We start from the raw sequence: 26995 nt of genomic DNA, 5'->3' as shown, positions 1-26995 counted from the left end.
TGTTACCGCATTCTCAGAACACTTTTGAAAGAAAAACCTACAAACGGAATGATCATAGAAGCATCAGAGTGAAATTGAGCACTAGTCAGTTTCATTTTTATAAGGGCTATAAGGACTATAGTAGCCTGAACTTGGGCTGCTAGTGGAGAAAGAAAGTGGTGTGGAGAAGACAACAGACCAAAAGAGGAAATCAACACAAAACAAGTGGAGGAAGGGATTAAAAAAGAAAATCCCATGTGGGAATGTGGATTCTACTATAAATCTAACCACTTAGTTCTGAATAAAATGGTCCCAACCCAGAGCACCCTCCTACACCCCAAACTCCCCCTCCACAGCCCCATCCCAAAGCCCCACCCCACACACACACACACCACACTCCGCTCCTGCACCCTGAACTCATTTCTGGCCTCACCCTGGAGCCCGCACCTCTTCCTGCACCCCAGCCTAAATTTTGTGAACATTCATGGCCCACCATACAATTTCTATTCCCAGATGTGGCCCTCGGGCCAAAAAGTTTGCCCACCCCTGGCATAGGAAGTGCAGAGAAGGAGGCAATGAACCACTAGGCAGGACTGCATGAGCTCTGAGCGATAAGTGAGGATGTTAAAAATAACTGCCTAAGTTCTAAGTTCCCAGCTACCCAGCCATCGCCTCTCTTGGGTGGAAACCCACATCTCTCTCCATTCTGAGTGGGGTATTTCTAGTCTGAACAGTTCCCTACCTTCAGTGTTATTCCCAAAAGCAAGCCTGCTTTATTTCTCTCCTTAGAGACAGTACATGGTGTAATTACCCAGTCATAAGTTACCAGACATTTCTTTCTTAGCAAGCATATTTTATTCTTAAAAGGAAAAGCAATACAAAAAAAACTCTTTAAAATTATAAGAATCTACATGCACGCTAACAAGCTTACCAGAGATCACCCCAACTACAAAATGCCACTCTGGCACAAGCAGACCTCCAACCCCTATCCACACATTTTCATGTGGTTTCAATTCATCACACCCTTTGCTCTGAACAAGGATAAGCATGAGTAAGAGTCATTCATTTATCCAGTTTCGCTTTTTGAAGAAACCATGAAAGGTAAATAGCCAGACAACGTGTCTCTGCTCAAAGTGCAGCTTCAAAAAGAATGGACCTGAGGTGGGTCATTTGTATTCTCCTCACCCCTCAACTATTTCCTAAGAAATCTACTTCACATTCATTATCCCAAAGAGTTCCTAATATGCATTTATCCTGCCTTCCTCTTAGGTCATGTCTACATGATACACTTTAAAGAAGCACAGCTGTGCCACTATAGCAGCTGTGCCTCTGTGCCTACACAGTATAGCCATTCTGTCAGCAGGAGAGAGAGCTTTCATGCTGACAAAATAAATCCACCCCCAACAAGGAGTGGAAACTTTGTCAGCAGAAGAGCATCTCCTACCAGCAAAGCTTTCTCCAGACCGGCACTTTTCCTAGGTAAAACTTTTGTCTGTCAGGAGTGTGTTTTTTCACACCCTGACTGACAAAAAAAAGTTTTACTGATGCAAACACAGTGTCGACACAGCCTTAAAGAAGTTGGTACAAACCCACAATATATCACAAACATTTTCATTTTCAATACTATTAATTTCCTCAATACTTAAATTAAATCTTATTGAATCAAGTTTAATTCCATAAGTAGCGCCCTACCAATTGCACAGCTGTGAAAAAATGAGTCACGGACCGTGAAATAAACCCTTCCCTGTGATATCTGATGTCCCCTTGTTCCTAAGAATGCCCCAGCCAAGGGGTCTCCTAGCTCTGGCTGGGGAGGGACAAGACTTGTGCAGCTGTGCAGGGGATGGACTAGACCCACCTCTGGGTGCCTCCCGCTGCTGCAGGACACTCTAGGAGTGGGCAGCAGCCCCAGAGGTTCCTGCAACTGGAGGAGGCTTGTGGATGTGGGTCCAAACTCCCCTTGTTCCTACGAGCATAGGGGGCTCCTAGCTCTGGCTAGAGAGGGTCAGGACTTATCCATCTCCTGCACAGCTGCTATTGCAGGGAATGAGGTTGGAGATCAGACCCACCTCCATGAACCTCCTGCAGCTGCAGGAAGCTCTGAAGGCAGCACAGAAGTGCGGAAGTGAGAGTGGCAATCCCATAACCCCCTGTGATAAATGAAGGGGGTGGGGGAAGCTCCCTTTGATGGACACCCAACCAGCCAGTTGGCTCTAAAGTCCCTCTTGGTGGCTGTTCTCTACTCGCTTTACCTGTAAAGGGTTCACAAAGTTCCCCAGGTAAAAGGAAAGGAGTGGGCACCTGACCCAAAGAGCCAATGGGAGGGCTAGAACTTTTTTAAATGGGGGGGGGAAACCTTCCCTTTGTGTTGTGGTTCTCCAGGAAAGAGCAAAGACACAGAGCAGTCAAGCTGTAAGCAGCTTTAAAACCGGGGGGGGGAACCAACATCAATCATACCTCAACCCTACTTATCTGAAACTCCAAATGTGTAAGTAGATCAGAAATGTTTACAAAGACACTATTAGGGTTATTTCTGGTTATTTCTTATGGCTAATGGACTCCTCTGTGCTAACCCCAGATGCTTTTGTTTTGCTTGTTACTTTAAGGTGAACCTCAAGAGCTATCTTGATGCTTAATTTTTGTAACTGTTTCTTCTAAGATCTAGCAAAAAGCCTAAGCTCCAAATATATTTCCTTTTTGTTTTTAATAAGTTTTACCTTTTTTAAAGAACAGGATTGGATTTGTGTCCCCCTAAGAGGTTTGTGCATATATTGTTTAATTAGCTGGTGGCAACAGCTAATTTCCTTTGTTTTCTTTCTCAGCTCTTCCCCAAAGGAGGGTGAAAGGATACCCCACAGGAAGGAATTCCCTAGTGCTCCTTCCTGGGTTCAAGGGGTTGTTTTTTTCTGCATTTGGGTGATGGCAGCGTTTACCAAGCCAAGGTCAGAGAAAAGCTGTAACCTTTGGAATGTAATACAAGCCTGGAGTGGCAAGTATTAATTTTTAAAATCCTTGCGGGCCCCCCAACCTCTGCACTCGAGGTACCAAACTGGGAATTCAGCCTTTACACTGCCCTACAACAACCCCCTCCCAAATCCCCTTTTGGGTCAGGACCCCTGCAATTACAACACCATGAAATTTCAGATTTAAGCCTCTGAAAATGTGAAATTTACCAATTTTCAAATCCTATGACCATAATGGACTGGTGAATTTGGTAAGATATTCTTTATGGATAAGGTCCTTAAATTCCTTAAAGTTTGCTCAGAATATTGTCATAGCTGTCACTCTTATTATAAAAGAATCTCTTCAACCACTAGTGAAAGGCAGCCATCACTAGCGTGAAACTCAAAGTTACCAAACATCACACAACAATTTAAGGCAGAAAGTAATACTTCATTTGTTTCAACGCCTAGGAATATTTAAGAAAGGTATAATTTAGTTACCCAAATTGGAATTTACCCAATATACATATACGAAAAAATACTCCCCACCCTCTTGTGCAATGTGCTACAAAATCTTTAAGGACGACGAATGATCAGAATCTCATTTTTATCTCATCTGAAAATCTAATGTATTTCAACATATAAGAGGACATATTAATGAGCTTCATTTACAACCTTTAATAAAAATGGTCATTTCAAGATTTTTGAAAACAGGTGCCAAAAGATTTTGCAAGAATGCCAAATGTAAAAAGTTATTAATACTCTGCATACATGTACATTTTATGGGCAATACCTATGTTGGATCTGTGCCCTACAGAAGGTGGTGATTAACTGTTATTCTATAAAGTATGTCAGGAACCCAGATAAGAACTGCTCCGTGGGATTTTATCTGATTCCAGTATAGGTTTACCTTTTGACTATCACTGAGCAGCTGTTTTTTTCTTAGTACAGATTAGTGTTTTATATCAGATCACTTAAAAACTAAATCCCTACTTATAGCTTCCCCCCAGCTAATTTTCTCCAGCGTAAGTATATTTTGACAAACTTATACCTATTACATAATAGCAACTTTTGCCTACAAGTCTTCTCTTACAATCCCTCTATTATATTTCAGCGTACTCAACTCTTAATGAACATTCCTCAAGCAGAATTAAGTCATCCCATCTTTACATCAATCGATCATAAGGGGATTCAACATATTAGTTGCCCTCAAAAACCTTCTAATTTGAAGGTCACTAAAGTCATAAGTCAAGTAAAAAATGAGTTACATTGCAACAAATTTGTGAGCAGACAACTTTAGAGCAAGCAAAATCTAGTGTGTTAGCTCAATCAAGTCAAATATGTTTGAAGTACTCAATATTCATTAAGAAAGAGTAACATCTGAAGCCATGTTAGCTAACTGTTTTAAATTAGACATTATAACATGGTTTCAAATATGTTAGCCTGCATTTTAGGTCATCTAGACTAAAATTTAAAGATGTGATGCTTGCACATGCTAACATTACACTTTTAAATCCTAGTCTAGCCAAACCTTAAAAAGCATTAAGAGGGATTTCTAATTATTGCTTTAACACTTAACATGATTGAAAAACACCCTTATTGCATATTAAGATGAGGTCTCAAGTGTGATCATAGGTTAGTCACCAGCGGTAAAGCAAGTTTCTTTGCTTTAGTGTCCCAAGATGAATAAAATGAACTCTCTGGGTTTGAAAAAGTAGCCTTACATTTCAAGATTTACTTAATTAGTAATCAGTGCAACAAGAAAGTCTCTGAAGAATTTATATTTACACTAGCTGCCGGCACTCTCACCTGCCCACTGGCTCAATGCTCTGGTTGACGTTTTCATAGTGCACTCTCTTTGCTTTGGATAAACGTTGATACAAACATAATGGCTGCTCAACTATCTCAGTTTCATTTGCAGTAACTGGGCAAAATAAACACTACCCCTGAAAAATCAAACTGCTTCTACTGTCTTGGTTTCCTACAACTTATTTAATATTCCCATGATAAGATATTGTGTGAAGGAGCATACTCTATTGACTTAGATTTCTAAAAATACAAAATGTTGAAGGGGGTTAGCTCATTTACATAATTAATAATTGATGTGACTGGGCTTGCACTGTTTGTTGTAATTAAGTTAACAGCCAATAAAACAAGATAAATTTAGAATTTTCACAGTTGTTTATCCACCGCTCATGTTTTCAACATTAGTCTAACAAGTGGATTTTTCCCTACAGTAATAAACTTGTATTGTAAGTCCAAACTTTAATTTATTTTCTATCTATCCATTAATACTACTGCCTTACTTGCAAACTCCTGCTATGCTCATCTTAAGCCATTAAATACCATTTTGGTCTACTGCACAGCAAACAGACTGAGGTCCACTTATTTTTTTGGTCAGTTAGCTACATACCAAGACTTTTTTTTTTTTTATTATTATTAAACAGAAATTTAATGTGATATTCCAAGCAAAGACAATATAGCAAGGCTGCAAGGTGTCATCTTGACAGGCTTTGGTCTAGTATGGCCCACTACATTTTAAGAACCACCATTGTCCAAAACTTGAACAGGTAAAAAGAAAGTTGCAGTTTTAGTAGTTTTGATATCAGCTATTTACACCAAAACTCTAAAGTAAATGGAAATGAGATCAAAGATCATTTTAAAAGCCTTTTAAAAGTGAATATAGTGCTTACCAACAGTGCTCCAAAGAATTAAGTGTATTCGTCAAAAAAAAAAAGCATAGGCAAGAACAGTACCAGATCCTCTATACTGCCTCAACACTGAATTGAAAACTGCTAGAAGTCAGAGGAAGGAACTTCAATCTACATGTCTCTAATTATTTGACTTGCATTGAAATTAATATGTCAGTTATGAAGGTTTTTGTGATGTATACATCTGTGCAGGAGGAAATTCAGAGCACTCACTAATTTCACACAAGTCAATAGCCAGGACAGATGTTAATCTTATCACTCACTACCTGTCTACACTAGATTTGAACCAGCTACATAAAAACAGACTATCACCAATCCATTGCATTACTAGCTCTTCATAAATCACATATGCAAGAAACCATGTAACCACTGACCGTACTTGAGGGTAGGGGATATGTGGAAGTATACATGCATAGTGAAGGAAGACTGAACCTCACTGCTTACAACATTAGTCTTTGTAGACTAACGCAGGCCGCAGGTTGTCCACCACTGTTTTACAGAGTGGTGGCTGGTCCCTTAACCAAATTATTACTGTAAAGCCAGGAGTCTGCTTTTTTCATTTACACTTGATAAATAAAATATACTATGCGTCTCTGTATCCACAGTTAGTTTTTGCACTCGATATGCAAGATTATTTGGTCCTATGTTTGATTACAACATTTAACCAAACCTGAGGCAAAGCAGCAATTTAAAAAACAGTTGTTGTACACAGATTACTAAAAATCACAGTATGCTTAACTGTTTAAATAATACTATTAGACTGATTAATATAAATTTACCTGTTAAGAGTTTAGCTCTGCTGCCCCCATCCTCTACATTTCTGTTTGTGCTCTCTTCTTTTAAACCATGAACAATAGTGTCAAAAGATATGCTCTTGCTGGACACAATGTTGTCTCCGCTGATTGGCTGATTAATTCTGCTATTAGCTTCAAGTAGAGAAATGAAGTCCTCAGACTGAGCAGCTTCAATGGGTTCCAGCTGAGAGCAGCTTTTAGCCTGCGACACATTCTTTGAAGACACTGGCAGAGATTCTTCATCACTATCAAATCCAAATGGATCTTCTGTTACCTCCTCTTCGATTTTGGGTTTTTTAGGAATTTCTGAAATATCTGGTTTGATGTTGGGCCTCTTCTGTCCTAATTTGGCCATAAATGTGGTTTCTCCCCATTTTGTGCTAAGGGTGGTCCGTTTGTTAGAAAAAACTTCATCAAACTTTGAGTTGCCATTTCCCCCTTTCCTGCTGTATGTCTTTCCAAATCTGGATGTCATTTTGACAGCTGTTTCATATTCTCTGTGAGAAGAGAAAGAATTAGATAAACTAGTTTCTGTATAGTGTTACTTTTTAGTGCAAGCGATTATTTTCCCACTCTTTATTAGAGCACACTGGACACTTTAGTTTTAAGACAGACACAGCATTGCCTGTTTATTTTTGACTGGCATAATTCCCTTCATTTACACGTGTATTTTTTAAAGTGAATTCTGCAACATGCGTCATGCCTATCAATTTAAAACAGTCACTTACTTGTCCCCATTTATTTAGTAGAAATTCACCACCCTAAGTCTGTAAAAACGTTATCTGCTATGAATAAATATTTGGATTGTTCTATTCTCATGTCATACTCCTACATAATACCTTTATTTCCAGGGTTTAAGGTGATTATTTTTATTAAAATTAGAAAGGCTTTGTGTATTTTGTTTAACTTTAGACCATTTTCATTCAACATTTGTATGTGCAACTCATATTAGAGTAGTTAGACTCTATAATCCAGTCTGGTTTTTAAAAGGTCTTTTTTTGTCATAAAAGAAAAGTGTTAAAATATTTAACAATTCTGTAGTTGCCTCAAATCTCATGTCATCGTAAACAGCAATGATGACTTCACTCTTCTATGTTCTTTTCACAAGACTGAGGTAAGGTTTAGTTAGTAATATTGCTGTGATGTGTTTTGCCCCATCTGTGCATGCAAGGACAAATAGTGTTATTAACTGGAAAAAGACCACTATCATAATCCTCAAATGTATTAAGTCCAGCTTGTAAATAAGCTTCTGCACGATTCATAGCCCGGAATAAAGTATACAGTTCTAGCTAAATCCATTTCTAATACTGTTCAGGATACCCAGTGCAACAATAGCCAACCCTCAGTCTTCAACAGAAAGTTTAATTGTGATCAGATGCTTAACACAATATTAACATTAACAAGGGGGAAGGAACAAAAGCCAGAATAAGGAAAAAACATTTTGAAGAACATTTAGGTAAATAAGATGTATTCAAGTGACAATGGCCTGACAAAATTCACCCTAGGGTACTTACACAGCTAGCTGAAGCAATCTCAGAACCATTAATGATTGTCTTTGACAACTCATGGAGGTCCCAGACAATTTAAGAAGGGCAGAGTACCTATCTTTAAAAAGGAGGGGAAGGATGATCCAGGGAATTATAGACAAGTCAGCCTAACTTCCAAACCTGCAAAGATACTGGAACAAGTTATTAAACAACCAGTTTGTAAGCACCTCAAGGATAATAGGGTTATAGGTAATAGCCAATACAGATTTGTCAAGACAAAAATCATGCCAAACCAAACTAATTTCCTTCCTTGAAGGGTTACTGGCCTGGTGAATAGGAGAGAAGTAGCAGACATGATATACTTGGATTTTAGTAAGGCTTCTGACATAGTCCCACAGGACATTCTCATATGCTAACTAGGGAAATGTGGACTTGATAAAATTACTGTAAGGTGGGTGCACAACAGATTGAAGGCCCGTAGTCCTGCAGTAGTTATCAACAGTTAGGTGTCACACAGAAGATGTACCTAGTGGGGTCGCTCAGGGGTCTGACCTGGATTCTGATATTCATATTTTCAATAATTACTTGAATAATGGCATGCTCAGAGCATATGCTTATAAAATCTGAGGATGACACCAAGTTGGGAGAGGTGACAAGCATTCTGGAGGACAGGATCAGAAGTCAAAATAACCTTGACAAATTGGAGAACTGCTCTGAATTCAACAAGATGAAATCAGTAAATTCCATACAGTGCAGAGTAATCCCATAGGAAGGAAAAATCAAATGCAGAAATACAAAATAGGGAATAACTGGCCAGACGATAGTTCTAAAAAGAATCTGTTGGTTATACTGGATCATAAACTGAACATGAGCCTACAATGTGATGCAGTTGCAAGAAAGGCTAATATCATTCTGGGGTGTATTAATAGGAACGTAAGACACAGAAGGTAACTGTCCCACTTGGCACTGGTGAGGCCATCTAACCATAAGGATAATTAAGTCTGGAACAGGTTACCAGGAGAGGTTTTGGAATCCCCATCACTGGACGTTTTTAAGAACAGGTTGGACAAACAGCTATGAGGAATGGTCTAGGTATAGTTGGCCCTGCCTCACCACAGGAAAATGAACTAGCTGACCTCTCAAGGTCCCTTCAAACCTAAATGTTCTTGTTATTATAGAAATGTAAGAATAGTTGAAACAGCTTTGTTCATTGGCCATTGTGGATGTGGCTAAGTTTAAAAAACTACCATAGGTTAAATGGGAAACATGTTTGAACAATTCTTTACATCTGTTTCACTGCTGCCCTTATTTTAATTTGAAGAGGAAGACAGGTTAAAAAAAAGCAAAAAAACCTTGTCTATATTTTAGATTATTAAAAATGTCAAACATTTATTTTCCCTATATAATCTATTTACTTTTAGATTTCCTCAGCCTGGGCACTGATAATGGATCAAGTTACATTTTGTTACAGTAAATTTCAAGTAAAGTCCATCTTCAGGTCTGCAAACACAGATATGGAGTGGCAAATGCTATGGGGGATAGGACTAGATGTCTCGCTAACTTTTTTAAAAAAGTATGGAAAATTTCCACTGATCTTAGGTAAAAATCTGGTCCTATAAATCCTAAATTGGGGTACAAAGTTGCCTTGAGAAGAATTTTCCTTTCTTAATAGTTTCAATGTATGGTAAAGGATTTCAAATTTGTAAGCTACCATTTATGCATACCCATATTATGGCCAGAAAAATTAATAAGTAACTTTTTGTGTGTCCTGTACCTGCAAAAATTCTACTCACCTTACTATTATTTTCCTATGAATAGCTGCATCATTTTGCTTTCTCTTGAAATTTTTCTTTTCATTTTGGTCTAAATAATTTCTCAACTTGAAATATTTGAATAAACTTGGCCACAAGACCAGACTGTCTTCCAGCCACATTGTTCTGACAGTCATCTCTAGTAAGCATCTTATTTATATTAATCGCCCTTTTCCTTACTATGGAAAGTGAAACTTGGCCCCGCCAACAAAAAAATTTTTCAGTCTTTTGTCCTGGTTATAAGAAGACTAGAAATACACCATGCTAAGACTTAAGAAGTTTACACTGTTAATGTCACATCTTACAATAACATCCTCTTGAGAATTCCATCTTTACAGTAGTTAATACAGAGGATGACGACAGGATTTACAGATGTTACTCCTGAATTCTGCCCATCTTTCATTTCTGCTATTTTGCAGGATTAATTTGAAACTGACACCTCTGGCTACTGGTAGAATGAGCATGCTCTGTGATTCTCCCTCCCCCTTCACACCCAACTAGAATCTCCCAGCTGTTGAGCAGTGGCTACTCTCTAAATCTCATTTTTGTTTCTCCTACGTAAATAGTTCAATTTTCCTTTCAAGGAGTGGAGTGAACCTGAGGTGATCCTTATTTCTCCATATGTTTTAAAACAACAGAGCAAAACTTAACAAAATGATTAGTTTTACTACCTTGCTGCTCAGGAACGAGTAACAGCAGAGGCACCTGATCTGTGTCTGGTTTCAGAGTAGCAGCGGTGTTAGTCTGCATCCGATGAAGTGGGCTGTAGCCCATGAAACCTTATGCTCAAATAAATTTGTTAGTCTCTCAGGTGCCACAAGTACTCCTGTTCTTTGATCTGTGTCTGAAGACTCAAAGAGACACTACAGGAACTGTTCATATTTGAAATGCCATCTTTACTACGACAAGGGTTAGAAACAAAATACTGCACTGATTTTTGCAGCAACTGATAACCTACACAGCTCCTACACTCACAATTTTTTTTTTAATTCACCAACACGTGAGTTTTGTCAAACCTTGATTCAAAGGCTTAGAGCACTTCACATTTTCAGCACTCTGCAAAAATATTGGCAAATCTAAATAATCAAAAAAACTGCTTAAAAAAACAGCAAATTACCAAACGTCATTTAATTGCAGGCTATAAAGCCCTATCATATGGACTAACCTCCTTATATTTATAATATACTGATATTTTCACAGAGGCTAAATTGTCTTATCCAAAAATTCTAATAAAAATTTAATAAGACTATACAAGAATACAGAAATTAAAAATCTGCTGTGCTCCTTGATTATTTAAATATGAATAAGTAAACAGATGAACATCAAGTGAATATTACTACATGATCAATTTATGGCCCATCTTTAAGGTTCATAATCAGATTAAAAATACTTTAAATGCATTATAGAATATTTTAAAACTAATTTAACTTTAACTTATTAATGCTGATTCTTTTTGCTTTTCCACTCAGCTTCAACAATATATTTTTAGTTTCACTTTCTGGTTTCTATGCCTTAGCACTTTCTAGCTCTCCTACTCTAGCACAATGGTGCAATGTCTGGGCACCAAACAATGCAGGCAATATAAACAAACTGTTTACTGCTATCTGTTCATTGAAACCCATTTTAGGAACCTTATTCCTCGTCATTTTAAATACTATTTTCTGAAAAGCTACCTAAGGCCTAATCAGACCTGACTGACTATCAGTTTTAAAGGGGGAAAGTAGCCCACTTCTCTTTACTTTTTACCCATTGTTTCCCTTCCAAAATCAAAGGGAAGAAAAATAGTTTAAGCACAAGATATACAAAGCTGATGAAATCCCAGGGGAGACACCATCGTCCAGTACCTCCATATAGACTCAATTTGTGATGCGGTGTCCCTCCCCTCCCTGCCCTCGCACTTCAGGCCCCTCCACCTCCATGCAGTAAGAACCGAACTAGCTGCCCAGAGTGTTTAGTGACGAAGGAGGCTCCCACCCAGCGAACAGGAAGCAGCAGGCTCCGCACCCAACCCGGATTAAGCGCCACCTGCTCCTCTGCACACCAGACAGCAGCGCCTGAAGCCAGCCTCCGCGCTACTGGGGGAGGTGGGGAAAGTTCCCTCAACTCCCCTTCCCCCCTCCCCGCAAACTTCCGGGCCCGGCTCGCAGGGAGCTGCGTTGAGGGAAAGTTCCCCCCCCCCCCCGCCCGCGGACTTCCTAGGCCGCTGGAATTTTCCACCCCCCCCCTCACACCCAAGGGGCAGCCCCCGCCCGCCCGCCCGCCACAGCGAACAGGAGACACGGGGTGGGGGGCAGCCCCGGTGGAAGGAGCAACGGGGCCTTCTCGCAGGACTGGAGGCCTCACAGGCCTAGGGAGCCGGGCAGCCGCCCCGGTCTCTCCCTGCCGCTCGGTACCTACCTCAGTCTCACCCAGGGAGGAAGGAGGCGGCGGGGGACCCCTCTCCTGCTCTCGGCACTTCCCGAACTCGCCCCCGAGAACGCGGCTACCTGGGCTTCCTCGGCCCCGAGTCTCCGCCCGCGGACACGCTCGCCAACGCGACTCCTCCGCGTCCCTCCCCCCCGCGGAGCCTCCCTCGCCGGGGTGGGGGGTGCGCGCTGGCGCTAGGAGCCCCGGCGCCGCCTCCTCCGGCGCCGCTTTCTCCGCACCAGGATTATCGCTGCTCTTTGAACAGGGCCCTGGACCATCTCTCCGCCATTTGCCCCCCGCTCCTTCCGTCACTGCGCTTCCCACACTCGGCCGCCTCCCCGCAGCCAATCGCACCCCGCCTTACTCAACCGACCCGCACGCCGCCGCGCATGCGTCCCGAAACGGCGCTGGGACGCTACTGCGCACGCGCGTCCGGAGCATGCTGGGACCTGTAGTTGTATAGATTGCTGGGTGAGTTGGGGGATTCTCCGTCCACCCCCCACCAGTCTCCAGTGCCTTTTTCCCTTGTCGTGGGGAGAGCTGGAGGAGTGTGCAATGCTCCTATCAGTGCTGCCCGAGTCCGTCTGTGCGCATGCTGCCGCTCCGGGCATTGCATCAAGCAATAAAGGGGAGAGCGGGAGGGCGGTGTGACGCGGCAGGGCTGCTTGATGGTGACATTGCAGTATGCAAGTGTTTTGTTTGCTTGCTTGCTTGCTTGGTTTCTGGGGAGGTGGGCAACGTTTTAGTGAGACGCTGTCTGTGATTTATCCAGTCTCAAGGTGCAATGCGGTAGATACTAATCTCTAGATTGCCTGCCCATGGTAGTTATGTAGCATTCAGGATTGCAAAACAAAGTTCTCAACCCTCTGAGTTGAATAACTGAAACTCATGTTCCTTCCTTCACTGAAGGCCTTTGAGTGGTTTGGAGCATCCTACTAGTGCTTCTTCTGGATCCTGCTCAAGTTTGTGAGACTTCACTAAAACAATTCAAAGCAACAAGTTCTAGTGTGCAGCTCTTCTCCACTGCCTTAGGGATTTAGACATGTTAAAAATCATGTTTGGACTATGGGCAGGGGCAGCTCCAGGCACCAGCGCAGCAAGCGCGTGCCTGGGGCGGCAAGCCGCGTGGGGTGGCCTGCCGGTGGCTCTGAGGGTGGCAGTCAGGCAGCCTTCAGCAGCGTTGCTGTGGGAGGTCCCCTGGTCCTGCGGTTTCGGCAGCAATTCGGCGGCGAGTACGCTGAAGGCGAGGGACCGGCAGACCACCCACAGAGCCACCGCCTAATCCGCGTGACTGGCGGACCTCCCTCAGAAACGCTGCTGAAGGCTGCCTGACTGCCGTGCTGGGTGTGGCAAAAAACATAGAGCCGCCCCTGACTACGGGTAAGTAATAATACATGCCTCTTAGATGGCCCTTTTCATCAGTAGATTTGAGAATGCTTTACAAAGGAGGTAAGTACTATCCCCATTTTACCCATGAAGAAACTGAGGCATGGGGAGGTGAAGTGACTTATCCAAGATTACTTGGCAGACCAGTGGCACAGCTGGGAATAGAGTCTCAGGCCAATGATCTACCCAGTAGGCCAATGGTTCTCAACCAGGGGTACATGTAGGATTGCCAGGCGTCCCATTTTCAACTGGAACACCCCGTCGAAAAGGGATCTTGGTGGCTCCTGTCGGCACTGCCAACCAGGCTGTAAAAAGTCCTTTTGGGAGCCTGGGGCTAAGGCAGGCTCCCTGCCTGCCCTAGCTCTGCGCAGCTCCTGGAAGCAGCTGCCAGTTCCCTGCAGCCCCATGATGCACAGGTGGCCAGGGAGGCTCCGCAGCTCCCATTGGCCAGAAACTGTGACGAATGGGAACTGCAGGGGCAGCACCTGCAGGTGCAAAAGCAGCGCACAGATCCTCCCTGGCCACCCGTGCAGAGACCTGGTGGCCAATTCCTGGGAGCCACAGTAAGCGCTGCTGGGACTCCGCACCCCCTCCTGCACCCAAATTTCCTCCTGGAGCCCACACACATATACCCCCCCCCCAAATCCCTCATCCCCAGCCCCATCCCAGAGCCCACACCCCCAGCTGGAGCCCTCACTGCACCCCTGCCCAGAGTCCTCTCTCACACCCAAACTCCTTCCCGGAGCTCATCCCCCGAACACCCTTCCCCCTCCTGCACCCCAAACCCCTCATCCCCAACCCCACCCCAGAGCCTGCGCCCCCAGCTGGAGCCCTCACCCCCTCCCGCACCCCAACCCCCTTCCCCATCCCAGAGCCCTCTCCTGTAACCTAAACCACTCATTTCTGGCCCCACCCAGAGCTAGGGTGACCAGATGTCCCGATTTTATAGGGACAGTTCTGATATTTGGGTGCTTTATCTTATATAGGCACCTCTTACCACCCATCCCTATCCCGATTTTTCACACTTGCTATCTGGTCACCCTACCCAGAGCCCATATCCCCCTGCACCCCAACCCCCTTCCCCAGCCCGGAGCCCTCTCCCACACTCCAAACCTCTCATCTCTGGCCCCATCCCAGAGCCCGCACCCCCAGCTAGAGCCCTCACCCCCCTCCCACACCCTAACCCCCTTCCCAGCCTGATGAAAGTGAGTGAGGGTGGGGAAGAGCAAGCGACGGAGGGAGTGGGGATGGAGCGAGCGGAAGCGGAGCCTTGGGAAGGGGCGAGGGTGTTCGGTTTTGTGCGATTAGAAAGTTGGCAACCCTAGGTACGTGTACTCCTGGGGGTACACAGAGGTCTTCAAGCGGGCACATCAACTCATCTAGATATTTGCCTACTTTTAGAACAGGCTACATAAAAAGCACTAGCGAAGTCAGTACAAATTAAAATTTCATACAAACAAAATGAGAAAGCTAGCAATTTTTCGGTAATAGTGTGCTGTGACACTTTTCTATTTTTATGTCTGGTTTTTGAAAACAAGTAGTTTTTAAGTGAAACTTGGGGTATGTAAGACAAATCAGACTCCTGAAAGGGATACAGTCGTTTGGAAAGGTTGAGAGCTGCTGCAATAGGCCACACTGCCTCTTCCAAAGTTTGTGAAATGGCCTTAAACTTAGGTCATTAAAACTGAAAAAAGTAAAGTTAAGCACTGAAGTAACTTTCCACAGCATCTTGGCTTTAGTCAGTTTCCACTGTTTGCATAAGTCTTTCACACAGCAATAGGACAAAAAATCACTTTTAAAAATAAGAAATTGCAATTGCAAAATGAACAACTAGCAGGAGGACTCAGATGGTGGCACTCACAGGGCCGGCTCCAGGCACCAGCTAAAGACGCAGGTGCCTGGGGTGACCAGTACCCAGGGGCACCCCTCTGGCCGCTATTGGGGCAGCACGGGTCTTCGGCGGCGGGTCTCTCAGTCCCTCTTGGAGTGAAGGACCGGTTGCCGAATTGCCGCCGAAGAGTGGAGCAGCGTGATTGCGCTGCCGCAGCTTTTTTTATATTATTATTTTATTTTATTTTTTTTGGCACTTGGGGTGACAGAAAACCTGGAGCCGGCCCTGGGAACTTAGAAGTATCTGAACCTGACTTTAAATAATGTTCTGAAGTCAACTATTTTTCAAGTTGATGGTGTCTCTTGAAGGCTGTAACAAATAGTGCAAACTTTAAGATTTTTGTTTGTAAATCTTTCTTCATTGCTCAGGCTGTTTTAGAAACAACTTAATGGCATCAATTAATAGAGCAGTTGAACCGCACGCCTCTGTGCACTATGTTAAATGTATGTATGGTAGTATTTACAAGATGTGCAGCAACGTAAGATCATGTATTTGAGGCAAAGGGTTGGTTTCCCAGTCTAAGACTAAATTTAAATTCGGTTAATCTGGAGTTACAATTTAGAGTACATAACGGTCACTTAAAGGTAAATAATCTTACAATAATTTTATAGTTATCAAAAATTAGCATTAGAAACCCAGTATATTCAGAGTTAAAACTGAAGTTAAAAGAAACCCAATCTTTGAAAGTATGGAAATGCAGGGCTTGTCAACACTGCCACGTGGGGTCGATCTAAGATACGCAACTTCAGCTATGTGAATAGCATAGCCAAAGTCAACATACTTAGATCTACTTACTGTGGTGTCTTCATTGGTAAGTGGAGGGCTGATGCTCTCCTGTCGACTCCACTTGTGCTTTTCATTCTGGTGGAGTACCGGAATCGATGGGAGAGCGCTCAGTGGTCAATTTATTGCGTCTATACTAGATGTGATAAATTGACTCCCCCCGCTGGATTGATTGCTGCTCGCCGATCCGGTGGGTAGTATAGACAAGCCTGCAGTTAAGGCACCCAAACAACCTTAACTCTATCTCCAGAGTGGTGACCTGAGAAAAAAAATGAGACTGTCTTATCGATCCATAACAAATTCATGTAATTAATTAAAATATTGTAATGATTTACTCTTAATCATGCAGTGATTGCACAAACTCCAACTGCACGCACAACTACACACACAGTCCACAGAAGCAACACACTTTATAAAAAGTTCCCATTAGAAAAAAAGCATGACAAAGGCCATCACTGCACATTCTTTGTCAAAACTCCCTGTGCCACTAATTCCACTAGTACCAGTAAAAACAGAGCAAAGGTATTGATGTATACGTATCTCTAAGGACTAGCTCATGATAGTAAAACACTGTAGAGCAAACGTCAGTGTGGTGACAACACATTCACTTACAAGTTGTCATATATGGACGTCTGTAGAGTGGTCTCAAAATGTAAGACTTCTGCTTTTATAACCAGCAGATTTCTAAAGTTTTTATGAGAAAAAGGACAAAAGGGGAAAAGAAAAGATGACAGTGGTATGATATTGAACTGCTACAGTGGGTTTTATAAATTTAAAATATCTACAGCCATAGCCTGTTAACTTGTGAACTTCTCAAACTCCTTAGAAAAAGTCTTCGAACCAAAACATTTTTTATAATATAGGTACCTGATCTTGCAAACCCTCAGCAGCTTGAATAAGAGTTTTCCAGATCAAGCTCTATCTATGAAGGAAATAAGGAAAGATTGGAGGCAGACAAACACTGAGTTTGGATTTAAAAATTGTCAGCAATGGAGAATCCATCACAACCCTGTATACATTGATTACTCTCATGGTTAAAAAAATTACACCTTATTTCCAGTCGGAGTTGTCTAGCTTGAGCTTCCAGCCATTGGATCATATTATACCTTTCTCAGCTAGATTGAAGAGCCCATTATTAAATATTTTTGCCCCATGTAGATACTTGCAGACTCTAATCAAGTCACCCCATAACCTTTTTGTTAAGACAAACAGATTGAGCTCTTTATCACTATAAGGCATTTAAATAAAAAAGTTGTGATCATTTTTCTGGTTAGTGATCCTGTATCAAAGCTACTAATTTATGTGCCTAAAACTCAAGGGCCTAGCGTTGACACCTGTTATGTGGTGACTGGCCCTTTAAGGGGAGATGGTTCCAGCCTAGGATTGCCAACTCTGACTGAAGCAATTCTGGGAGATTTTTTCCCCCAACATGACGTTATGTCATTTTCTTAAAATATCCTATTAAAATCTCCTGGATTGCTTTCACTAGTCACTGGGAGATCAATGCTGATTCTGGGAGACTCCAGGCCAATCCTGGAGGTTTGGCAACCATAGTCCAGCCTAGGGTGACCAGATGAGATGAAGAAAATATTGGGACACGTGGGCGGGGGGGTCCACCAGCGAAGCAAAAAAAAAAAAAAAAAGCCGAGTTCTGCCAGCGGAGCAAAAAAATAAGAGCCGAGTGCTGCCAGTGGAGTGGGGGAAAAAAAGGGTGAGTGCTGCCGGCAGTTTAAAAAAAAAAAAAAAAAAGGCTAGTGCTGCCAGTGGAGCAAAAAAATAAATAACTAAATAGCACCAGTGCTACCGTCGGAGCGAAATATCAGGACAAATTGCATCCTGACCAAAGATCGGTAGGGACACAGGACAGCCACCCAAATATCGGGACGGTCCCGATTTTATCAGGACTTCTGGTCACCCTAGGCCAGCCCCATCTGTCACACAAATAGCTCACCTCCCCAAGTGAAGAAAATGAGCAAACTCACATGACAGACAAGTTACGGGTGGCTAAATCAGGCCTTCTGTGGGTAGAAATAAGATAGAAAAGCCTGTGGGAAGTTAAGAGGGAGCCTCTAGGTAGGAAGTGGGGTTGATATAGCAAGGAAAGATTTGAAGGGGCTGAGAAAAGATGATAGACCCTCAGGGAGGAGTGTTTGTGTGAGGTTGAGACGAGGGTGAAAGTTTTGTTTGTTTTGGAGTTGTATTACCTGGAAGGAGTAGACTTTTCTTTTATGATTTAGCTGTAGGACCAATTCACTGCCGCAGCCAAACCAAGCTGGAAGGTCCAGAGATGTAACCAGACTGAGTAGAAACTCTCCTAAAGCCAGTCTGGGCCGATGGTGTATGACAATACCTAACCTATCATTAATTTTAGAGACTGTTGAATGAGCTTTCTTTAAATACTTTTGGTGAGAAATTAACGTTAGTTTTATAACTGTATTTGATCATTACTTGATTTAGTACTTACCAGGAGTGGAAGGAAACAGTATAGGTATAAGTATCTTATAACAAATTACTCCTTGATCTTGTAATGAGCTCTATGCAGGAAGAGGCTGCTCCCTCCAATGCAGAGTCTCCTTGACTGTCATCTGGTTCCATACAGGCCTAGCAGGTATTGTAGCATCAGGGTCTTAATTCTCTGAGATAGAAAATGTAAGGAAAATATTCAGAGTACTAGAGATGATGCTGCCTAGGAAGCTGTTGTATGTCTGAAACCAAAGGTAGTGATTCTGGAGTCTCTTAGAAAGCGGTACAGCAGAAGAATTAAAGATATAAGGAAGGTGATTGGCTATAAAATGTTTTAAAACAACCCCTTTTTTTATAGCTTCCATGTACTTGAGACCCTGTGAACTATGTCCATTTTTCAATGGCATTTCTAGTCTCTGAAATCCCACACTTTGCATTCTAAGGCATCACAGCTTCATTATCTTGGCAGGCATTCACATGACTGATGGAGGATAAGTATAGACTAAAATGTGCTGACTGCCTTTTTTTTTTTTAAGACATTCAGCAGATAAAGATAGGGCTAACTAATTAAAATAAGTTGTCATTACAGAATTGAAAAGTTTTTTTAAGAGTAAGGGCAAAATTTTCAAAAGCACCCAGTGACTCACTGACTTCCCCTGGGACTTAAGTGCCAAGTTTATAAAGTTACTTTGGGTAACATTTTCGGATGTGCCAATGTAACTTAGGTCTGAACATGCTAACCCATAATGTTTGCATTGTATCTGGCTAGTCTCAAATAGGTGGGTACGAGCAGAGGAAAAATATAAACTAAATGATATCTACTTTCTTTGGCAGTGAGAGGAAAAAGGGCCAGGATTTAACATGCACCTTATTCCTTCTGCAATCAGTGGAACTCCATGGCTGAAAGTAATTGTCTCTCTTTATTGTAAGACATCTTGGCATTGAGTTTCCCCTCTACAAGGAAATGGATGGGAGGCAGGCAGCTCCTCCTGGCCCTTCTTCCATCAGAGGATCAGATGCTTTTCTTGGGAGGCCAGCAGGTGGTCTCTCTGTCACCCCCATGCTAAACTACTCCCTCTAATGGTTATCATAAAGACAGAAACTAATGAAGAGAGAAGCTCAAATGTGGCTAATCCACCCTGGCACTCTCCAAAGGTCTTCAAGCTCTGTGCCAAGATGTTTGCTCTGGGGTGCAATGTGGTCTGTACAAAAATAAAATACAGCTGTTTCCAAATGTGGAGCCATTAACATAAGCTGAAAAGAGATCTTGTTTCAGTTTAAACTTTCCTCCAAAAGAAGAGGGAGGCAATGCTGCTCTGTTGCTGGACGACAGCAGGGAGTTTTTTGGCGGGGAAGGATGGAGACCAAATATGCTTTTGGTTGCCATCAAGGATACATGGTTTGTAGATGTGTCTAATAGTCAGAACTAGCATGTGACAGATAGCTGCCATTTCACAGGAATGACAATTTAGGAGAGAGCAGATAACTACATACAGTTGTTCCCAAACTTTCTGGCTAGTAAGCAGAGTGCAGATTTAACGAGGGTTGGATAACTAGATGTCTCCTAGTTTGCTGGCTGTGACCCCAGTAATCCTACCATATTGTCTAAAACTTCAGTATTAGTAGCATGAACAACTCCATATACACCCCTAAAAAAACCCTTCAAGGCAGGCATCCCTACTGTGGTGAAGGACGAAAAATTACTTAGGAGACATTTCTCATTATTCCCAGTAGGTCAAACCTGTCAGCCCTCATTGGTTCGGAGAGACCCTGTAGCTTCAGTCTCCCACTCCTGTCTGTGTTTTTTTCCCCTCTTTTGTCTCTCTCATCCTGGCCACTGTTCATCTCTCATATAGTCTGCAGCTTCCTGTGAACTTCCCCTCCTTCCTATGAACCTCCTATGAACTTCTCCCCAAAAGGGATTGGGAGAGGGGAAGGTTGGAAGGTCCTGATGCTCTCACTTCACTCCCAAGTTTCACTCCCAACAATCTTCAGGGTCCAGTTAGAGCTAGCTGAAAAAACAGGTAAAAAAAATTTCTATCAATTAAAAAAAAATTTATTTATTTATTTATTTATTTTTGACCAGCTCTAGTTCCAGCATTCTATCTCTTTTGTGATCGGCATAATCCAAAACCCAGGGAAATCCTGGCCCCATTGAAGTCAATAAGAGGTCTACCATTGACTCTCTCTCTCTGAAACAGTGTTGAAAATAGAGATGCCCTGTCTATTAATGACTTCCGAAACCAGTTGGGGTCTCATTTTCAGCAACAATTCAATTTCCTGTTGTCTGCAGTTCTTAATAAGGTGTTAGTTACTTTGGTTGAAAACATGATAGAATAACAGGGTCAAGCAGAGTGATACTTAAATAGACAGCAGAATATTACTGTATGATTTGTGGATGCTGCAACCCAACATATGAAAAAGCTTGATTTCTGGGAAGAATATAGACTTCCTTAGTAAAGCAGTAACATTGTGGAGAATTCTGCATATCTTCTTCAACTAACCCCCAGGAAAAAGGACTAACTGGGATTTGAAAAGGGAGAGCTTGATACAGTTTTTGACCATGTACAGCCTGGTGTGGCTACTTCAGCATGTGAAAGAGCTGATCTGAGGCATTAACAACATAATACAGCAAAGTTTAATAATTTAATGCTTAAAGTAAAGTATCACTGACTGGAATAAAGCATGAGTTACAGGGAACACAGCATGTGGCTACATGGCTGTGATAAATAAGTGATTCAAGTCATGGCACTACTGAGTCAGATCCAGGCATCAAGCAGAGAAATATTGTGTTCCTCCACCTTCTTTCTGCATCCTGCACACTCATCTCTTGCAAACATGCCAATGGCAGCATCCTTTCCACTAAAGATGAGCCCCTGGAAATACTAGTTCTACTAGATGAGCCAACAGCAGTTGGCTAACATCTGAGGCTAACTTGCTATTGGACATCAGATGTTTGTTCAGAACAGTCTTTTTCTAGGAGTCCAAGTCTACTGGAAAAACCAGGAGTCAAATCCTAGTGGAGAGAAGACACTGATAGTTTTGACCTCAACACACATCACTGAGGTCAATACTATACCACGTGGGGTTTACCTCAACTTACTGCAGTGAGATTGAAAACTACCTGTCCTGTGACTCCATTAGGATTTTACAGCAAGTTAGTTACCTTTCAGTGAAGACATAGGCTCCCTTAAGTGTGATCCTTCCAAGTTAGGGTTTAGGCTATTTAGCAGGGTGAAAGGGGAGGTTTCACTTTGTGTGTTGTGGAGTTAATAGAGGACTACAGTCTCTGATAGCTGTTGCTGTTTATCAGAAATAAATTTACTCTTAAAAACTCTTGGTATTCCTCTACAAGTGTGTGAGTGGGCGGGAGGAGCAGGTTTTGGCACTGCTGAAATTCAGTGTCTTCACTGAATCAGTCCTTAATGCAAGCCTCAGAGATACATTTTCATATAAAGTTGAAAACAATATAGTGCACATGCAATAAGCAATTGCTTTTTAAATTTCTTTCTTGTAATGAGCTGGCTGTTGTGTGTACCACTGCCTTGTTCTATTTTCCACCTGCAGCAAGGGAGCTGGACAAGATGTTACTGACTGGAGACTGCTGTGTGTATTCCCTGTGTTTCCTTCTCTTTTTAATTAGAATGTATGTGCGTGGCACATGCTAAACAACATAGGTCTTTGTCCCCTTTGTCCACTAACATGTGTGTAAATCTAGAGAGAGACATGCCATATTCATTCAATGTCTTGCTGTTTTTCATAAAATATTGTCCTTTCCTTAGTTTTTAGGAAAAAGCAAATACTGAAGAAATGTAGTGTCCACTCGCAGTTCCTGAACAATCATGTCCCAGCAGTTAGAAAACATTTGACCATAACTTGACTCGATATAGTGCAACAGAATTACTGCATTTAGAGCAATAAATATGCTTCTGCAGGGGGTTTGTGTGAAGTGACAAGTGGCAATGATATAAACTATAGCTAGAAAAGCAGTCCACAAGCAGTTGAAATCTGAAGTGTTGAGGGTAGCTCGATGGCTTTGTGCCTCAGCCTCACGGCAAAATTAATCAACCAACTAGCAAATTAAGCTGATAAAATGAAAATTAAAAAATAATTGTGTCAAGATTTTCCTGCAATGATGGAAGAGGCAACAGAATAGAGCATGAACATTAGTCAGTGTCTTCATTAATGCCAAGCTAGAAAACAGGCCTAAACAAATTATGCATCCGGCTGCTTCACTCTTTATCCTAATTACAATGCCATTGCCACAAAGAAAACTGCAACCTGTGCTGCATATTGCGCAAGTGCCTAGTCAACATAGCATGTTGGTGCCAATTCTACAGTCACTGTGAATTTAACAAGGTTCACTGTGTATGCTCTTACCAACAGTGTATATATTGGTCAAAGATCATCCCATTGTGTGCAGTATAAATATCCACTAATGGGTACTGGCAGAATAATTCAGAATTATATTGGAAGAAGATAGCAAAAGGTCAAAAAACAGCCTGAAAGAATGAGATCACCATGTATTGATTGGCTGCTTTGACTTTCCAAACAAGCGAACCATTACTGGAGCAAGCTGCTTTCAGAGATGAAAGAACAGACAATGCATTTGATTGGTATCCTAATGGTCTATTGTACACCTGAAATAATGCAATGGCCTGGTCACACTTCAAATTTTCTAGTGTGTCTGTAATTCTGAATACATGACACACATGGACCTACAACAATAAAGCAAAATATTGGTCACGTTATAGTTATGTATACATAAACATTTTGAAAGGGTTTGTGGGGAATGTACTGTGCAAAGAGTAAATATACTCAAACTAGTGTAACCAATTAACGTCTACTTGGTGATCTTCACCTTCTCTGAAGAACCATCATCGGATCATTCCAGGAAGTGTTTAGGATACTGAACTGCCCTTTCTCTTCTGTCCTTCTGTCTACAGTATGTTAACCTCCCTGAATGACACAACAGGTCTGTACAAAAGGACCACAAGGTTTTGCTTGGTGCTTGCTATTTGAAAATTCTGTGTGACGCATTGCTGGAACACAGGGTCACTGCCACTCTTTTGAAAGTCATAGTTAAACATCTATAGGGCAGTGAAGGAACTTAATTAGTTTGAACAAGGAAAAGGGTATTGCCCCATGTTCTTCCTCAGTGTAGGCCCCACCAGTATTCAGCAAATTGAAATTAATGTACTCCTTTTTATTTCTAGATATGATCCAAGATGTGAGACCCATCAAAAATTTCTTAAAGAAATATCTCTATGAAAAGACATACAATTAAGTTTTCCAACTGTGGGTCATTCCATGCCCTTCTTTTCAGGGTATTTTAGTTTTATTCTTTTAAAAATAAGCAACTTCTAATCTTTGGGAAAATTAGCACCTGACATCCTTGGAAAATAGGCATTTTCTGTTTATTCCCACAACCAGATGCAGCAGAGATGCCAACAGTGGAAGCTTTACTGTCAACATGTTTTATCTGTGGCCTTCAAGGATCAGCTGTCTGGGTGAGAGTGCAGCTCTCTGCTCCATTTCATCTTTGGCCTCTCTGCCAGGGCCGGCTTCAGGCACCAGCCAAGCAAGCTCCTGCTTGGGGCGGCAGATTGTACAGGGTGGCATTCCACCCAATCCTAGGGCAGCAAGGCTTTTTGTTTGTTTGTTTTTGTTCGCTGCCCTGTAGGGGGTGGCAGCACAGAGGAGGGGAGCACCCTGCAGCAAACTCGGCAGGGCAGCCCTCGTCCTTCCCTCCCCGCCGACCAGAGCGGCGCGGAGCCCTCCCGGCAGGCGGCGCGGCGGGAGGGGCCGCGTGGCGAGAGCCCCGCTGAAGCGCTGGCCACCCCCCATCTCCCCCACCGCTCCCTCCCTCTCCCCTCCACTAGACCAGGTGCGCACTCTGCAGCACAAGGAGTCCCCCTGCACCCTGGCTCCGGCTGCCCTGTAGGGTTTTTTTGTTTTGTTTTTTTCCCCTGCTTTGCCGGCCACACCATTGTCCCCCACCCCTGCTTTGCCGCTCCAGCTGCACCGTGTTCCCACCCCGCTTTGCCGCTCCAGCCGTGCCGTTTTTGTTTTGTCCCCCCCCGCCCCCCCCCGCTTTGCTGCTCCAGCTGCGCCGTGTTCCCCTCCCGCCCCGCTTTGCTGCTCCGGCCACGCCACAGGTTTTTTGGTTTTTTTCCCCCCTGCTTTGCTGCTCCGGCCGCCCCCCCCCTCTTTTTTTTTTGCTTGGGGCAGCAAAAAAGCCAGAGCCGGCCCTGCTCTCTGCTGAAACTTTCAACCTGGGTACCAATGGACATGAAGGTTTTGGAGTGTGGTTTGTTTGTTGGAGTGTGGTTTGGGGGGCTGTGAGCAGGTTTCAGGGGGCCACCAAGCAGGGCCAGCGTTACACTTGCTGGGGTCTACAGTAGAAAGCCAAAGCCCCACTGGATGGGGCTGAAGCCCAAGGCCCTGAGCCCCGCCACCCAGGGCTGAAGCCAAAGCCTGAGCAATGGAGCTTCATGGGGCCCCTGTGGCATGGGGTCCCAGGCAATTGCCCTACTTGCTAGCCCTGGCATTTATACGCAGAAAACCAGTGGATTTGTAAATCTGTTAAAACTTCCTAAACAAAGATATAGGTTGGGTTTTTTTAAAATCAGTGATTTGGAACACCAGAGGTTCTGATTCTTAATTTATTCTAGTGTATCTTCTGTATCTTGATATACAAAGTTGCCCAGATGTTTCCCTATAAAATAAAGGGGCAACTGGCTTGAAATGTGTGTATTTTGGTAATAATATCCTCTTCTGGCCTGCAGTGACAGCTAGTGGTAAGTAAGGAGCATAGGAGACATTTCCTGAAAATATAGAGCCTTTAATTCATGTGTCTCTGCCCTTCGGATCATTAACAAAGTTACTGTGGCAACTCAAATTGAAAATCGTTTTATAAGCTTGGATTATATTTAATGTGAATCTGTGAATTTATTCTTCAAAACAGGATGTGGACTGTATCTGACTGCTAAGCCTATTTGAACTATATTTCTATCACTATTCTTGTTAAGTTACAAATCTTTGGCCCAGATTTTCAGTGGGTGTTAACTGGTGTAGCTCCATTGATTTCTGATAATTCCTTACCCATGTTGTTAACATAACCTTGAATCAAAAGTGAAATCATTTTGAAACGATTACATTTACTTTTTTTTAATATATTCTCATTGAGACACAGAAGGGGATTCCCAGATGCCTTTCATTAAAATTCCACCACCAAACTGAGGGAAGGGTTGTGATGATTTCCCTGTTTATGATGAAATTTGGCCCCCTCTCTGGAAACTGCTAAATTATTCTTGCTACAGTTGCCTTTATCATTCGGGTCATAAAAATACTTTGGAAGAGTATGTGTGTGTGCGGGGGGAGGGGGGGGAGGGGGAGAGAACCCACAGCAAAGTATTGGGAGTCTAGTTAAGCCAATTCTTACAGTCTACAATCATCTCTTTCTCCTGAAAAACAAAAATTCTAGTCACTGTGGTGTCATGTAGAAATGTGGCAGATGGCCCCACCTAGAGGCACAGAACAGCATGACTGCTTCTGGGAGATGTTAAGCTAAAAAAGTTAAATTGTTCCCCTTGTTAACATAATTAATTTAACAGCTAAGTCTAAACTGGTGGAACAATCAGGCAGGTTGGTATAGAGCAAATGTTTTAACAGACACATACAGAAAAGAGTAAGGGAAAGAGGACCGTGGGGGCAAAGTTATTTGGTTAAATAGTTGCTAGTTAAAGGCCAATTCCAAATCTCCGGCGTATGAAAGCAAATACTATAGCTAGACCAGAAAGAAATCTGTTCAAAAGCATTGAAGATGCAGTGGCATATTTCAGGTGATCTGTCAGTCAATGGCTAAATACAATTTTTATAACCCAGCATAATTGCTGTAGATACTTAACATGACACTACAATGGGAAAATATCAATATACTGAGGCTTAAAAATCAGTCACAGAAGATTGTCTGCATGCACCTAACTTCAGAGCTGCAACACGTCACATGACACCATGGAAATCAAATACAGCCATTTTCTATCTCCTTAGGTGCTGTGTTGTGATTTCCAATGTCAGGCCAGGGCACATTGCACTTGAGAGAAATCGCAATTAACAGAGAGTGTACCAGCCAAATCTGTCATGATGACAAATGTATGTAGAGTACACATGCCAAAAAACATAATCAGACTATAGTATCAAAGAGAAACAAAATCAGGATATACATAGTAGAATATAACTGCTCTGCTGGGTAGATTAAGCATTCTCTAAAATGGATGTTACTCTCTCATGATGTGGATCATAAGGGAAGTATCATTTCTTTTGAACTTGGGCTCAAAAAA

General features: G+C 42.5%; 1 protein-coding gene across 1 annotated transcript in view; it reads right to left on the bottom strand.

The window, feature by feature from the left end:
• WAPL (WAPL cohesin release factor) overlaps positions 1-12327 on the bottom strand; it is a 120959-nt gene extending 108632 nt beyond the window's left edge. Inside the window, exons 1-2 of the mRNA XM_045024405.1 lie at positions 12122-12327; positions 6412-6923 (exon numbers count right to left, since the gene is read on the bottom strand). Coding sequence (XP_044880340.1) covers positions 6412-6901 — 490 coding nt within the window. The 5' untranslated portion in view covers positions 6902-6923; positions 12122-12327. The remainder of the gene's footprint in view (positions 1-6411; positions 6924-12121) is intronic.
• Positions 12328-26995: the final 14668 nt, after the last annotated feature.

This window comes from Mauremys mutica, chromosome 7 (assembly GCF_020497125.1).
Source record: "Mauremys mutica isolate MM-2020 ecotype Southern chromosome 7, ASM2049712v1, whole genome shotgun sequence".
Taxonomy (NCBI): Eukaryota; Metazoa; Chordata; order Testudines; family Geoemydidae; genus Mauremys; species Mauremys mutica.
This window is presented reverse-complemented; position numbering and strand designations above follow the sequence as displayed.